The following is a 17,276-nucleotide window of genomic DNA, read 5'->3' on the forward strand; positions in this document are numbered from 1 at the left end:
AAAAAGATTGTTTAACTCGAAAATGATGGCGGGCCCGGTGTCTTTGAAAATGTCCATGCGTGTATAATCATAAGTGCAGTCTTTTGTCTCCTGAACGTACACACCCAAAGAAGCTGCCGTAGAGGCCAGACCGGAATGAATGAATATTTAATTGAGGCCTATTGAGCCAGAGGATCAAAATGACCTTGCTTTAAATCATGCTTCGATAAAAATAAAAATGGTGCAAGGGGAGGGGGGGGGGGGGGGGGCGGGAGAGAATAGCGGGCACACACTTAAGTACCAGAGCTTGTCCAGCAAGCAAGAATACATTACAACAAAACATCCAGTATTCAAATGTCAGACCAAAACCATATGGTTGTTTATGATTGCGTTTACCTTTACAGTTTGCTTTCATCTGCCGACTGCCTTTTACAGATAATGTTGAAATTATTCTGAAAAAAACAACAAAAGGCTCAACCTCAGAATTCTTCTATTCGCCCTGAAACGGCACAAGCTAAAAGGGGTTGCTAAAAGCTTTCAAATGACACCACGTTGTAAGGTTGGGATGTAGATAGCATCCCATTGACATGATCTCAATGTGTGCAGGCAGGGTAGGAAGTCTGCACATCTAGCCAATTGTTAGGGTACAGACTGGGGCTACAGTTGTGCAACATAATTTGTTTTTTTAATGCGTTTTTTTTCACTTGAGGATTAGCCAACCACAATGCACAAAAACACACACACACACAAATATACACACACGCACGCACACACACAAACAGGCGCACGCGTGCAGGCAGGCAGGCAAACACATAAACCCACACACATAAACACTCACGCACACACTCAAACATTCACATGCACTACCCATAACCAATCCTAAATACTTGATAGCTGATGTAAAAATAAAGAAACATTGAAATGAGGCATATTTCTTTTTTTCTTTCATTTCACAACCTGAAAGGGGGAGAGGTCAAAGGTCCCGACGCTGACACACATAACACCCAATAAAGAAACAATTAGTGCTTAATTAAAGCAACCCAAAGCAAAAGTATTTATATCACTCTATTCCATAACCTTGGCCACTGGGTAATGACAGAAATAGAAAATCGCAATTCGGCATTGTTTAACTAGGATTGGGTTTTGAAGGTTCAGCCGTAAATTATGGCAGTGGGGAGTAAAATGTAATACTAATTTGTGTCCAAGGTCCTCAAACAAAGTTAATTATCAGGTACACAGAGGTGCCATTAGATTCCATCGGGAATTAAGATGACTCCCATTCCAAACAAATCGTGCCATAACAACTTTGGTCCAAACTTCTGTCATACTACTCCACTCCTATAAGGCATTTGGGTAAGTGAAACGTTTTCAAACCACTTAGTGGACCTTGCACCACATTTGAAACCAGATTCAGAAACGGCACAAGGCTTTTAACATCTACTTTGTAGCATGCATACAAAGAACCTATCGGAAAATTAAGTTCTTCAGTTTAATATAATTTAATAAAAAAAGTATCAATATAGTTCTCCCTTGACCCCCCTGAATGTGATAATGTGGTAGTATGTGTCTAAAGTCTTCATTGGGCTAGAAAGCTTTTTCCCCCTTGTATGCACTCACTCCGCACCAAGACACAACAGAGCACGCAACAAAACATTTATAAATAGCTTACAACATGCTTTTGCGTACCGAGAACCAAATTCACTTCAAATTCTTAACTTAGATAATGTACCTCTTATAAATTCTGACTATTGTACTATACAGCTTGTTTAAACTGCAAGCTTGTCAATGGAAGTCAGTCGGTTGGTGTTGTCTGGCAGTAATGAGGACCAAAAGTTGAGGTAGAGACGTGGGAACTTATATGCGGTTTATTTGTTAATAGTCTTGAGTTCAAGTGTCAACTATTGTAATAGCATCCCATTGTAATGATAACATTTCTCACTGTTGTATGATTTTGAAAGGCTGGAATGTAATGCCTGGTATGCCATTATGTCTTCAGCTGCAGCAACCACTTTAACAAAACATATTCTGACAAACCTTACTCAAAGTCAAAGATGAGAACTATTCCTACATAGTTGTATTACCAATGGACATGATCATTGTGTGTGTCTGCTACCGCCTACACTGTGGAAGGCATTCTTTGGCGGCTGTTGAAGGCTGAATGCAATGCTATGCTAACGCACATAAATATAACATGACTGGCTACACACACCTCCAGTAACCAATGGCTAGTTAACACAGGTTAAAGAGGCTGGATAACTGTGGAGATCTAGGGTAGGTCTAGGTTTCACTGGCTAATCAAGCCAGTGTGTGATACCGGATCCCAATGTTTTAATGTAATACATTAAAACTTAGTAGGGCATCTCTGAATAAAATAACATCTAATAATTGTGTCTGGCGGGTCCCTTCTCTGTAACAATCAGAAAGGGTTTATTTCATCCAGCCGAAAGGTAATTACAGACGTCGCAATGCTTTTGTCTCTTTCTTTCTATATATGCATGGAGAGAAAACATAACACATTTCAGAATGTAAAAATAAAAAAATGGAAACTACCTCTTTGATCATGAGCAACTCTGAGTTTCTTTGTAATGACCAGTTTGCTGACAAAGGAAGACAGACAAAGAGCCTTGAGTTGCGTTAATAGATACAAAGAGCCAATGATAACAACAGAAAATTGCTCTCATCTATTTTCACAATTTGTTAGCATCCTCTTATTTTAATAATGTCGCTTTTCATATTCATAAGTGTCTGCTACTATTGCACTTAATAATGAAAGAATAAACATTTTGGTATTCAAGGTATCAGAAAGTGGTCCTAAGGTCAGATAACTTTACACGCCTTGTACTCGGAAGGTTCATATTCAATGAAAAATTTGAGTTCAAAGAGACATATTAAACCGGAATGCTTAAGTGTTTAAAATGTCAGCTCAATTTCTTAGAGGAAAAAAGTGACAATTTTCGGTGTCCATTGAATTTTGAAGTTATAAGTGAATTTCCGTTCTTTAGTTTGAGAGGATATGGCGTTGTACAATTGAGACGGTTTGAATGTGTGTGATCTGCAGGTATAGTGCATGGAATGATGAGGGAGAAGGTCCTACAAATGTACATCAAAATAGTGTGATCGTACACTGGTCATTGAAAAATTACTTCAGTTTTATATTGAATGCAAAAAAACCTAATATGCACCAATATTCAATGTGACCTCAGAAATGTATACAATGAGATCTTTAGCAATAGTATCAAAAATATCATGGGATAGACAGCTCAGGCTGTTTTGCAAGCTGAATGATAGCAGGGTACATTGATAAACTAGCAGTGGACCCTGATAGGGTCCACCTATCTACAACAAGATAGCTCATTCTACACCAAAACAAAATACACAGTTTGAATGTGAATCAGAAGTGGTGCTGGCTAGGGTTGCCATTGTTCAGGCAATTTACATACTGATATAAATCCTTTCCTTCCTACACATGTCCACAGGGTTGTATTCTGATGTCACGAACAGGAGATGTCACTGGGTTTGTTATTGTCGCATGGTATTGTGTGATGTCACCGTCGCAGATATATTTTATATTTTTGTGCCTACATAACAGGTCTGCGAAAGCAGAATACCACATCATAATGTCTGTGTGGTTCTTTAAAAAATGTTTATTGTGTTGTTAAACATAAGAGCATTAGGAATTATCTTCATATACGTCCGCACATACACACACACACACACACACACACACACACACACACACAAGTGTCTGTTGACACGCTCCTTAACATGGGTATTATGCTAGGGGAGCCTTTTAGCTAACACCAAAATGTATTCTACCCCAGTCCTTTGCTGGGTTTTAGTTTTTTGGTGCATGTTATTTGGTGGTGTGCGTCAGTGGTGGCTGCCGGTGCCATTACTGGTAATGAGTGTGGAGGCCTACTTTAGAAGGTTCAGGTATGTGAAGTCACCTGTAGAGCTAACTAATGGGCTGCTGCTGACACACGCCGGGACGCTAGGGGCTGCTTGCGCGCAGAGATAATGAACTGTAAATGTAAACTTCAGACCGTGTCCGCCTACACAGGAAGTTTGGCTAATTAATGGGCATGTAATGTGCAACGACGCAAAAGAGGATAGACATTCGATATGGCCCGTCCCCTACTCACCGTGTGACGGTTACAGCCGCGGTGGTGTGTAAATACTTCAAATCTAAATACATCAAATAGTTTGTCACACATTTTTTTTGTGCTGTGTAGAGACAAGGAAGCCACATGTTCACACCGTGCACTGTGTCAGAAAACGTTCCTTTTCCATCACTTCCTGCCGGACGAGGAGACACATGCTGAAGAAAATCCCCCCAAAAATATCCTCAGGGGTTAGAATTTGCTGCTGGCTCCGTTACGAGTTGGCGAGAATGGCAGAATACTTAATTTTTTTTTTTATATTTTGGTGCGTGTTGCCCTAGGAGATAGAGGGGCTCTTCAGCGGCGGGCTAACGGGTCGCCCGCTAGCCTCCAGAGTGGCCATTGTGCTTTGTCATTTTTTTTTACAGGTGACTCACATCACTATACTCGAGCACGCCAGAGCCCGGGCGCACTCGGAGATGCTCGCGGCGTTCACAATGCCTGACGTTCAGCCCGGTGCAAACAAATCGCTTTAAAAGATCTGTTAAATCTATTTCAAGCTGTTATTGTGAGCCCCGCAAGAGTTGTTCAGATAAAGAGACTGAAGCAGGGTTAACATCAAAGCACTGGACAACTCTTGTGCACACTTTAGCAGGCGTGAGAGCCATCAACTTTATCAGTGGTCTTCTTTTTTTTTCACAATACACTGCAAAGGATTCACAATGGAATCCTTTTTTAAACCCGTTTCCATGAAACACCCGTTACATGGAAACGGGTGTCTGCTTTACAGTGAGAAGGGAGTGCTTCAGGATGGAACGCACAGCATGCATGAAGCATGTATGCACAGGTGGAGGAGCTACACGCCGGGCCAGTCGTCAGTCAAAGAAGTCATCTGAGTCGTCGTCGTCGTCGTTGTTCTTGGCGTTGAAGGCTGGAGGACGCAGCGCCACTTCGATGTCTGAGTTGCTGTCGTCAGAATTTCCCCAGACCGCTGTGTGTGAGACAGAGTACAACAACAACATATCCATATTAGAACGGCTCTGGTTGGTTCTATATTATCATGTGGGTCATTCCCTTTACTGTGATTGAAATGAAAGATAAGGATTTTATATATCCACACCTGTATATGCTAATATTAGTTAAGTACCAGTTTAATAATTGTCACTTACATTCAACGTCATTTAATGTAAGTAATGGTTTTGATGTAACAAAAAAAAAAATAATTAAATACATGAATAAATCAACAACTCATTTAGAGCCCAATACATAGCTCTATGTAATTAAACACAGTTAGTTAGACTTTAACTCATTCTGGACAATTGTAACCAGATCTTTAAGACTGGGTGCTACCTATTGACAAAATATTTCTCCTAAAACTGGTAATGGGGTCTAAAAGGCTACTACTAAATTTGTATTCTTTCAAACTACTCCATTGTAATGCTAATTCAACATAACAGACACATGCACACTCATAAGACGTTTTCAAATCAAACCTTTTGATAGTCCAGGTTTGGTGTTGTTAATCTTTTTCCTAGAACACAAACATACACATTTAATGAAGAAACCAATACATGCATTCTCTTTAAAACTTCTGAGAAGTATTGCTCATACACACACACACAGGCGAACATCTAACACACACAAATAACATGCACACACATCTGCATCATTGAGTGTAAAAGATGCACTACCCGCTCCCCTGCAGACAGCGTTGTGATGGACCGAGCTAAGACAGCCGCTGCTGCCACTTCCTTGACTCCTGTTGTAATCGTGCTGAAGGACTTCCACAAGGCCCTCTTTATATAGAAGTGGTCCAAAGACACGGGTTGCCAGGTTCCCATAGCGTCGGCGATATCGCTATGTAAATGTGTGACCCCCGAAACGGCTTTGATCTAGCTCAATGCATATGCAATAAGCCCCCCCCCACCCCCTTCCTCTTACATCTACTTTTTCAGGCCTGCTCTTTCATTTACATCATCACAGGGTCCATTCAAAGCCCAACAATATATCCTTATCCTTCCTCCCAGGTTAGCATAAACATCATCCATATGGCTCATTTGTTTGGACGTATTTATTTATTTAATATTCAGAGGCGAGTTGAAATGCTTTTATTAGAGATGGAAAGACGAGTGGGTGAGGGAGGGGGCACAGCCTGCTACACAGTTTTTAACAGATGAGCTCCAGTACAAACAATCACCTATTGTTTGCCTCCATCTACATCATTTCCAAACCCAAGACCCTCTTTGATAGTACCCCCCCCCTCCCATCTCTTGCGCTTGGCCCGGATGACCTTGTCCGCGCGCGCGCGTGCGTGTGCGTGTGCGTGTGCGTGTGCGTGTGCGTGTGCGTGTGCGTGTGTGTGTGTGTGTGTCTGTGTGTGTGTGTGAGTCGTGACTATATGCAACAGTATCCCCAGTAAATGACCCAGGCAATATTCCAATTGCTTTCTTGCAAACTATAGGTTGCTGCCACCATGAACCACTCGAGGCGACATGAACCAATGAGACGACGTGGGTCGCGGGCCGCCATCATAACTGTGCACAGATTGCTTCGTGACACGTGACACCGTATAGACAAGGGAGTCATTGCAGGCTAACCTTGATAGTCCTTAGTCCCTATACGGTCCTACGTTTCCAACAGGATAACAGGATGATTCCTTCTTATATTTCTATGATATTTAAATGAAAAAGCTCGAAAATGTCAACAAGACAACGTGCTATCCTCCAAAAGCAGCAGTTAAGGATAAAAAGGGTCATTTTCAATTAACCAGCCATTCAGGTAAAACATTAACCAGCTAGTTGAGAGTGAGAATCGCTGTCTGTTGACGCCTGCACCAAACATTGGATTATGTTTGCCGCAAAATGCGTTGATTAATTACTCGATTGATTACATGCTGGGTGTACCAATATTTATACATTGAAAAACGATCCTCATATTTTACCTCTTACATTTAGCTCACATATGCAAGAGAATGCTTATTTGAATTTGAGCTCCGAACAGCGTAATGTATGACTACATAATTGCAGTGTTTGAGGTTTCATTAGAGCAGATATGCAGGTGGATTTACATTAATAACCCTGGGCTTTTACATGGGTAATGTCAGCCTCACTTATTTTTCCCTTGATCAAATTCTCAGAGTGACGTGACGCACAGGCTCTTGAGCTTATAAGTCTCTCAGCATGCCGCCCCGCATGACAAAATGTACCCAGGTCACATGAATATAACCTTGGAGGTATCGTTCATGCTATAATCATAATATGAATGGTATGCATGGCATTAACGGTATAATAGACCTGTCATCATGTAACAAGAGAAAGGCGATGTCAGCCTACAAAACATCAATGCATGGGCATGTTGAGAAACGTCCCTGTTTTGATGGCAGCATCAAGTTGGCACCGAGGGCACCAGCCATTAGCTTCTCGTATAATCACGTCATTTAAAAGTTTTGGTAACAGGAGTAAAGAAGTTGTGCAAACACAGCGTTGGGGGAAGAAGTGTGCGCATTTACAACTGTTATGGCAAACATATCTCTGCGAATCCCCCGGAATAAAATAAATAAATAACGCGATATAATCCATACAATTACTTCTCTCGGTGGTCACAATAATAGCCGTTGAAGGGAGTAAATTGGGCATTTCTTTTCTCCAACTTCCCCCTGGGATGGGAATGGCCTATCAGCTGTTCCACTTGAGCGCTGGGATGGGGCTGATTTCAAGACGGGGCTATTACCACGAGAGCCCAATCTGGATGTGACCCCTCCAATCTAATATCCTGTTTCTATAAACATTTATGCCAGTTCATCTTCTGCTGAGTTTCCCTTAATTGAGGCAATGATCTGAATATGTAAGACTCGGCTGGCCCACTGTTTTCGCAGACTCCGACGGACATGGGGTGAACGTAATGTGAAAAATGATGCAAATTACAGCCCATTGTAATGCCTCCCCCCCCGCCCCCCCCCCCCCCCCCCCCGCCCCCAACACACACACACTATTTCACAGCGCCTGTTTCATTTCATCTTCTTTTTTGTTTTGGGAGGGGGGGGGTGGTGGTAAATTGCTGGATATTGTTGTTTATTTTCGTTTTAACAGTTTGAACAGAACTGTGTGCATTGCATATCTGCATGCGAAACAGCAGTATTTCTAGGGTTTGCTTTACATAAGGTACATTTTTCAGCCTCATCCCATGCATTTTTCCAGTTATTCAGATTGTTGCCTGATTCATCCCGTTATGTGGTAATGCAGGAGATGTGTTATGGATGCCGCAGTACAGGTGTACTGCAATCATTTACATATTTAAAGCCACAGTGGAGGAAAGGCTGTTGCATGCATGTGCCTGTATATCCAGGGAACATTGGTGGAATTATTGATTACTATTTGCCTATAAGTGCATTCAGTTGTTAAATCTCAGGCGAATGACCTTGCAAGCACAAGGACTCATCAGAAGTATGGCTAAAGTACTACTCAAACCTCATATTAGTATACTCATTATATTATTCTGGCGAATATCACCATGCAGATTGTTAAGAAAACAACCTTTATTTATTCCACTTTTCCAAATTAGTAGCTGATACACCAACAATATATTTAATGCATACATTAACAAATCCAACTCAACCGTCTACCTCCTCAGAGTTGGTCATGAAATAGATCTGGAGTCCGACACGAAGAGACACACCACATGTCATGAAGTATCAACCGTTGGTCTTACTGGACCTCCTCTGGTCTCACTCCCCACCACCGAGCCAACAGGGGATTCAGTCGGAGCAGCGAATGCTTACCCAGCATATTAGTCCTGCCCCGTCGATACAGATGCATAGTTCACAGTCGGTACAATGCTTTTATTTACCCTGTCTTTTTTTATTACATCTCCCTGCCACCCACACGCAAAATGCTAATAGCACAATGGCTCTCTGGCTCCGCGGCGCTTGTCTAAAGGCACAGGTAGCTCCATCACCCCACCGGTCCCCATCAACTCCTACTGCTGCCCTGCCGCGACCCGACATAAGCACTGCTCAGGCTGGTCTCCAAACAGGCCTGAACGGCTCCGGGGTGGAGCCCGCAGAGCAGCAGGGAGGAAGGGGGAGGGCCAACCCACTCACAGTGCGAGGCAGCCAGGAGGAGCCCGGAGAGACCCTCTTTAACATGTGAGTGCCCTCTGCTGGCTGTAGGGCAGTACTGCAGCCCAGAGATCCAGCCAGCCAGCCAGGCAAAAGGGGAACGGCTTTCAAAGGGGAAGGCAGGTTTTCTGGACTGGAGGAGGCTACTCACCGGGAAAGAGGTAATGCAGGATGAGTCCGACCATGGTCAATGGTCATCAAATGTAGTGAAACAGGAAGAGGTATCACTATTGTAAAACGTAGCGGTAGTCATGTATGACCCGGTGGTGCTTTACTTCATCCCATGCTCCCTATAGGATAAACGTAGATCAGTGATGCTAATGTTTGGAGCAATCCAGAGCCTGACAGTGACCCCCACTGGCAGGGTCCTATAAATGCTGCCTACATTTCTGGAGTCAATGTCTGTTACTTGGACTACCATGCATCTACAGGCCTTACTGCATGACATCCACTAGTTATATCATACTTCAACATGGATCATGCATGCATCTACAGGTCTTACTGCAGAATATGCACTAGTTATATCATACTTTAAGATACAGGAGTGGGGCTAATAGATTCACCATTTCAAAACATATGGGATCCTTACATTGTTTCAATTCTCCCCGTGAGGCACAACTAGGTCTTCCCATGCAAGTGTGTTGCAGCAATCGCTTTTTGTTTCGTTGTTGTAAACATCAGTGTTGGTTGTGTTTTTTTTATTTTTTATTTGCCTTAGGCAAATACTGGGTGCCTTCTTCCCTCCATCTCTTTGCCTCTTTGTTTTGCACCGTCTCTCTGTCTCCCTCTATCTCGTGCTTCCATTCTCTGTGGTGCTCCCAACACTCCATCCTGGCTGAACCCCCCTGCTCGCCCCTCACGGTCTCTGCCTGTACCTCGATCCCTCCTACTGGCGAGCTGAAAGAATGCAACCCACTTCAGCCCAAGCGTGTTGCATTTTGTGTCCTCCCCTCCCGGCCCAATGTGGGACGGTAGAGAGAGAGAGGGAGGGAGAGAGAGAGAGCGCGGGTGGTGATTATAGAGGCGGTTGTATGCAGGGTTGAGCCCCAGTTCTGAGCATGACATCTTGTCTGGCAGCGACAGAGGGCCACATGGCCCTGAGACTACGTCCTGTTGCTTATAAAGTTACGATTGTTCAGTCAAGGGCTCGTCAAGCGAGGGCCCATCCAGGAAAAACAAGTTAAAAGAGAGAAGACGTTTGTGTGCAATTTGAAATCCGGGAACATGAACAGTTCACCCTGTTGTCAGGCCCCCAAAAGATCCCCCCCAACCAAAAAAGACACAATTTAACAAAATAGTAAAAAGGAAAATAATGGCATAAGAAAGGCGTGCCGTATGAAATGCCTACAGTATAAAAGGCGCACAATGGCGCTTTGCGCAGGAGGAAGCAGTGGCATGCACCCGCTTACAAAGGGGGTGGGGGGGGGTGGAGGAGGGGGGAGGGAGGGAGGGTGAGGGGGGTGTAGAAAGGGTGGGGGGAACAAGTGGTCTTTACATGGAGTGCAGCTGCTTATTAAGACTCGCTCCGTCGTGCGTTATTCCTTTCATCCCCACTCAGCCACAAAGTGATTTTGTTTGCTGCTTCGCAAAAGGCAGCGAGACATTTCTAATGGACGCATCCTCTGCGGATGTTGCCCGGGACGGCAGCCCGCGATACAACCCGGTACCTGGAACCCAATTGGAAAAAGAGCTAGATTTATTAGAGGGATCCGGCATGATTATTAATATTTAAGTCTGTGAGAAAGAAAGATGGGAAGGGGAGAGGGGAGGAGGGAGGGTGAGAAACAAAGACGAACAAGAAACAAGCACATATGAAAGACTATAGGATCCGCTCTCCCCGGGGCCATAATGGAGAAATGAGCACATATAAATGTGTTAAGAGTATCTCTTTGCATCTTGTATAGACTGCATGTATTTAATCTGTAAAGCTTATTAAAGCCTCTCGTCATTGCTATGCAAAGCAGCGCCCCGCGCTTTTCTCTCGCCTTTCAGCCGAGTGCAGTGTTTGGCCACTGGGATTGTGCCCCCCCCAGTCCCCCGCCTCCCCCCTGCCTCCCCCCGCCTCTCATTCTGCATTCATAACATGCAACATTTGCACAATGTATCTCTCAAAGACCCCTGAATAGAGGGCCTTAATACTCATGTAAACAACTGCAAACCAATTACTTAATGAATCGAGCCCACACATAATGAGGAGCCACACAAAGGGCTATAAATGCATTTTTTGCACCAAAGCCTCTGCTTTAAACTACAATCCCCGGGGCTGTAGTCTCTGGGCTTAACGGGCAAAATCATAATTATTGTCTAAGACAACACAGAGGAAGACATTTTTTTTTGTGTTTGGGAGTCCGGCTCCTTCCCCCTTTCCGTTTGATGTCACTCATCAGCTCACTGACAAAATACTGCAAATAATTAACAGGCGGGCAAGGAGAGAGGGGGCGAGCAAACAGCAAGCAAGGATCGGCCAGACAGAGAGAGAGAGAGAGAGAGAGAGAGAGAGAGAGAGAGAGAGAGAGAGAGAGAGAGAGAGACTTTGTGAGAGAGAGAGAGAGAGACTTTGTGAGAGAGAGACTGTGAGAGAGAGAGACTGTGTGAGAGAGAGAGAACCAGGGACTGTGAGAGAGAGGGTTAGAGAGAGTGAGAGAGAGAGTTAGAGAGGGTTAGAGAGGGTTAGTGGGAGAGCTAGAGAGAGTAAGCAGAGAGTGAGGGAGGGAGCGAGGGCCAGCAATGCCACAGCGTTCAGTTTCTCCTCGAGTGCAGGGCTTGCAGACCACTTGTGGCAGCAATACAGCGATAAAGAAGAGACTGTGGTCGAGCGCTTGAACAAAAGACACCAGTAGAACATAAAGGAAGAAGACCAAAGAAAAGAACGAGGAGCATATCAACGTATGAGACCTGGGATACAGTGACCGACATAGCTCTCATAACGATATCCCTTCCCTTTTGTGTATCGAGGCCATAAGAGTTCTGTGTCAGACATGCCTAAAACTCATTAGCACCCCGCCTCCCCATCCAGCCTCATGTGTTCCCCCACCCTGCTCACCCTCAGGTTTCCATGCCATCCAGTGCTGTGGTCTTGTGGGGTTTCTTGGTGGCTCGGTGAAGGGTTTGTGTCTCCATTGTGTCACCTAAGCTGTGGCCCGTCGCTTCTCCCCTCGCACCCCTAATGACGGGCACGACCAGGGGCGCCGCCGCAGAGAGAGAGAGACCGGCTCTCTGCAAAATTGGCTCATGTTTATTAAAGAGGGGCAGTCATCGTGGGGGGGGGGGGGGGGTGACAACCATCGTCAGCGGCAACGAGTGCAACAATGGATCGGGGGCCCATTATGCCCTTTTCCCTGGGTCTAATAGGCGGACGGGAGGGATGTGGCCCGGGCCCGGCTGGGGGGGGGGGGGGTAAAGGGGGAGTAACGCGGACCCCTCGTGTCAGCATGGTGCCCGGTAATCAGGTGAAATCAGAGAAGATTATTCCTCATAACGTTTACCCACCCATTACCGGGGTTTCAAACGGTCTCCTGGCTGAAGAGCCGCTCCCAGGACCAAACATGCAATTGGAAATTTGATGAAGTCGTCATGTTCATATTCAAATGTGAGGTGAGAGAGAGCGAGAAAGGAGAGAGGGAGAGAGGGAGAGAGAGAGGGGGAGAGGGAAAGATAGGGAGAGACGGGAAGAGAGACAAGAGACAGAGAGAGAGATGGAGGGCGAGAGGGGGAGAGAGGGGGCGAAAGGGGGAGAGAGAAAGAGGTAAAGCAAGAGAGAGAGAGAGAGAGAGAGAGAGAGAGAGAGAGAGAGAGAGAGAGAGAGAGAGAGAGAGAGAGAGAGAGAGAGAGAGAGAGAGAGAGAGAGAGAGAGAGAGAGAGAGAGAGGGCCCTCTCTGCCAAAAGCGATATAAGTGTTAAGATCTTGGGTCTCTGCACAGCCACTCGGTGGCTTTGATTTGAGCGTCCTAAACGCGGTTCAAGAATATCAAAAAAAAGGATTTGCCCCCTTCACTACTTGAGGTTTATTTTGTTTCCACACATCTCTTCTGTTTATTCATCACAGAAAGTGTGAGGGTCGAGGCTCGGCGCACAGAGGCATCCTTCATTGTCACAGAAACACTTTAAATTCGACAAATAGAAAGCCCCCTTCGATTTTTGCCAAAAAAAAGAAATATCATAAAAAATGTAACCCCCAAATATTATTATCAAATAGCGTGCGAGAGAGAGAGAGAGAGAGAGAGAGAGAGAGAGAGATGGGGGGGGGGCTTTGGGGTAGAGGGGTAGAGGGGTAGAGGGGGGGGGGGGCGGTGGGAGGGGATCGGGGGGTTCTTTTGTCTTTGTGCACCAGGTAATGGGGAGCACCCCTTGATCTGATGTAAATGAACGGGGAATTACGTGCCATGCAAATGTACATTAGCCACTTTGGTGGCTGGTGGCCGGCCAGAATAATAACAGTGTTCTTACCAGGGGTAAGGGTCTTGATGTGACGAGTGCTTTGCCCACCCTGGGTCCTCTTCACCGCCGTCGTTTGTTCCTTAAAAGAGCGAACACGGCCGGATGAAAACAAAACCAAAAAACACAACGGCTCGCGTTGACATCACGGACCCCCACGGTGAACTCCCGTCACAGCTTGCTCTTACCCGGGAATCACCAGACAGTGTGCTAACCCCATATGTTGTTTTTTTCTGCGGTTAGATTTGTTTTACTGTGGTGGGGGTGGTGAGGGAACATAAGGCCAATGTTTACCCATGGTTAGGCTCCGGTGTTTAACTACGTGTGATCGGACCTCTTCACCTACCTGGAAGTGCATTGTCCTCTCCCTCTCCCTCCTCCTCCTCCTCCTCATCCTCCACCTCTCCAGAAGCCGGCAGCCACTTCTGCGCGGCGGATTGTTTAAGCAGCTGATATGCTCTCGTCTCTTTTCAAAGGGTACACACACAAGCAGACACACACACACACACACACACACACACACACACACACACACACACACACACACACACACACACACACACACACACACACACACACACACACACACACACACGTCAAATATTTGCTCAGAGCCCAGGTTTCCAACTTTCAGAGGTTTCTGTTTGAAGAAACAACACGCTTCATTTGGCTTCTTTGGCTTTCCAGCGCTGACCTGGGAGGCGGGAGAGGAGGGAGACGGAGGTGTAACCCGGTGGCAGTGGCGCTAAGCTGTTGATTCAAGCCCTCAGTGTTTATATCAGCAGTTTCCACGAGACGGTCAATCACCTCTGTGCGTTATACGCCACTACAGCTGCTGCCGGGAAGGGGGCTCGGGATTGATTTTCGGTTTTAAGAACACTCTTGACTACTTCCCCACCCGCTGTCCTAGAGTAGGTGTCGTATTTGAGGAGTGCACGCAGACGCCAGCACTGGCTAAACAATCAACACGGAGGGGCAAATGGGCAATAAATCCCACAGTCCTCTCCGGGACACGCCGTCACTGATCAAAGTATGGCGAGGCGAGGATGTGGATTCAACTGGTACATTTTTGGAATATCTTTGAACAAATTTGTAGTGGATTTAAACAACTTTTTGGACGTTATGTTATGGTAACATTTAACGTCCGGCTGAATTATGCAACGCAAGCTATACCCAAAATGTATTCAACATTTATAATGTGGCCCTGAACACTGTGGTGTTTACATTACACGTTTGCGTGTGATTGTAGTCTGACCCCCACACGCATCAATCGACCGTTGTTCTTTATTTTTTTGCTTTCAAGCTAACTGCTTTCATTTAAAGCAGGCAAGCTGGATTTCCAGGTAGAAATTAAATTGAGGGATAACAGTCCGTCCTAAGATCGAAGGCTTGATGACAACTAAAGATTTACACACGCCATGAGACGCAGACGCTGGACGCAGCATCAGTCCCCTGTCCCTTTTCTTTTTGGGAGGGGTGGTGGGGGGGGGGGGGGGATTAATTATAGCGATAGGAAGCTGGCTTCATTTGTTCGCTCCACACACCTTGGGAAGTGCGCGTAGTCGACTTGAAACGCTCAGCGGGAAATCTGACGGCTGAAGTCAACTAAAGGAGAGGGGGGGGGGGGGGGGGGGGGATTCAGCATGCCTTCATATCTAGGGCCGTTTCATGTCCAGCATCGCCCCGGACATTGTTTGGTCAATAATGAGAACCGACGACAGATCTCGGGCACCCGCAGCCCCCCGGTGTTCTGACAATTAAAGCAGGGACACATTATGCCAGGGGGAGACCTGGGAATCATCCCTTTTTTCTCCACAATGTCCCAAAAGAATAATAACATGTGGGCTTCTGAAATTTATTTTTTTTCCTTGAGTTCTCTGAGAGATAATTAGCAGGAGTCGTGGTGGCGCTCTGAGGTGGGACTTTGACCCCCGGATTCACCTTGATAATCCTTCCCGGGGTTTAAAAATGAATCAAAAGGGGGTGGTGGGCGGGTGTGTCTGTGTGTGTATGTGTGTGTGTGTGGGGGGGGGGGGATACCATTATTTACAGCAGGGCGAGAAGAAAACAAAACCACACAACGCACGCTGAATACATCCGGGGGGAAACCTGGAGCTGCCTTTTTACCTCTAATAGGAATACTTTCAACGGGGCTTTCGTCCTGGCTGTCCTCTCCTCCACTTTGTAGTGCTGTAAGGAAGAGAGAGAGAGAGAGAGAGAGAGAGAGAGAGAGAGAGAGAGAGAGAGAGAGAGAGAGAGAGAGAGAGAGAGAGAGAGAGAGAGAGAGAGAGAGAGAGAGAGAGAGAGAGAGAGACCGTCCGTCCACAGTGAGAGGCAGAGCCAGGGAGGTGGGTGTTGGGGACACAGAGTGAGGGGGCAAGGGCTGAGGGGGGACTCATTTCCCCCGTAGCCTCTGAATAGCGTCCAGTGAACACTCTGGGGCTTCATGGAACGGCCATTAAAAGAGAGACAGAGGAAAAGCGTCTCTACTGAAATCGTTTTTTTTTCTTCCTCAGTGAAATAGTAAAAAAAGATAAAGGAAAGTTGAATTGCTGGGTGGAGAAGGCCTCTTATAAGTGGCAGAGGTTTAAATACAGTATGTCCAACGACCAGCCTTTCTCCACATCGCACGATTTATAATAATGTTAGATGGGAGGGGGATAAAGATTCTAGCAAATTGTTATTATTGATGTAAGTAATAGAGCCATTGACAACTCTTGGTTTATAATCTTTGTAATGATAATGCTGGAATCTAATGTGACTCCTGACAAAACCAGAGAACAGTATTGCTCAATGCCACATAATGTGTCACCAATATAAGAGATAGTAAGCTTATAATAATAACACCCCCCCTTGGTCCCATTCTATGCAACCAATCTATAAAACCCAGCAGCCCAAACAAACATCTGACAACAGCCTTCAGTGACCTTGTGCTCCCGGGTTTTGTGGCGGTCTGGACGTCGGTGCTTCCTCCAGTTTCCGACTATGCGACGAAGAAGAATCACTCCTCCGCTCCTCCTCCTCCTCCTCCTCCTCCTCCTCCTCCTCCTCCTCCTCCTCCTCCTCCTCCTCCTCCTGCTGCGGCTGCTGCTCTTCCTCCTTGGCACACTCCTCTCTGGACCGGGACAGAAGTGTCCTCAGCAGCACTTTGGCCTGCGCAGAGCACAAATTAAAAGCAGCTCTCTTAATTGCCTTCCCGTTCTGGAGGGTAGCGTCAAATTGAAGCGCCGCCAATTAGCCAAGTCATTCCCCCCCCTCCCCCCCCCCCCTGCTCTGGCTGGTGGCGCCACTGAAGACCACCCTGCCCACCCCCTGGTGAGGGGAACAATATAACTTCACGCTCTCGCACTCTCTCTCTCTCTATTATGCAGTCTCCTGTTTAAGTACAAAAAAAAATAGATGATTCCATCCTCTCACACTTTCCACTTTCCACTTCCTCTCTTTCTCTCTCCCCCCTCCTCTTGCCATCCATAAGCTTATTGAAGCGCCTACAGAATGCAATCAGCCTGGTGTTAATGTGCAACACCTTCCAGAGATCTCCTCATCCCTCGGCTGAGGGGATGGAGACAAACGCCTCCCCTTTCCTCTTCCTCCCTCCCCCCTCTCCCGCTCACCGCTACCTCTCCTAGCTAGCGTTGTTGTTGTTG

The 17,276-nt window shown here is 45.9% G+C and overlaps 1 protein-coding gene across 1 annotated transcript in view; it reads right to left on the bottom strand.

Annotated features, from left to right (window-relative positions):
- Window positions 1–341: 341 nt before the first annotated feature.
- kiz (kizuna centrosomal protein) overlaps window positions 342–17,276 on the bottom strand; it is a 32,471-nt gene continuing 15,536 nt past the window's right edge. Inside the window, exons 10-16 of the mRNA XM_056589714.1 lie at window positions 16,702–16,782; window positions 16,557–16,626; window positions 15,757–15,819; window positions 13,976–14,095; window positions 13,642–13,711; window positions 5,573–5,610; window positions 342–5,070 (exon numbers count right to left, since the gene is read on the bottom strand). Coding sequence (XP_056445689.1) covers window positions 4,955–5,070; window positions 5,573–5,610; window positions 13,642–13,711; window positions 13,976–14,095; window positions 15,757–15,819; window positions 16,557–16,626; window positions 16,702–16,782 — 558 coding nt within the window. The 3' untranslated portion in view covers window positions 342–4,954. The remainder of the gene's footprint in view (window positions 5,071–5,572; window positions 5,611–13,641; window positions 13,712–13,975; window positions 14,096–15,756; window positions 15,820–16,556; window positions 16,627–16,701; window positions 16,783–17,276) is intronic.

This window comes from Gadus chalcogrammus, chromosome 5 (genome assembly GCF_026213295.1).
Source record: "Gadus chalcogrammus isolate NIFS_2021 chromosome 5, NIFS_Gcha_1.0, whole genome shotgun sequence".
Lineage (NCBI taxonomy): Eukaryota > Metazoa > Chordata > Actinopteri > Gadiformes > Gadidae > Gadus > Gadus chalcogrammus.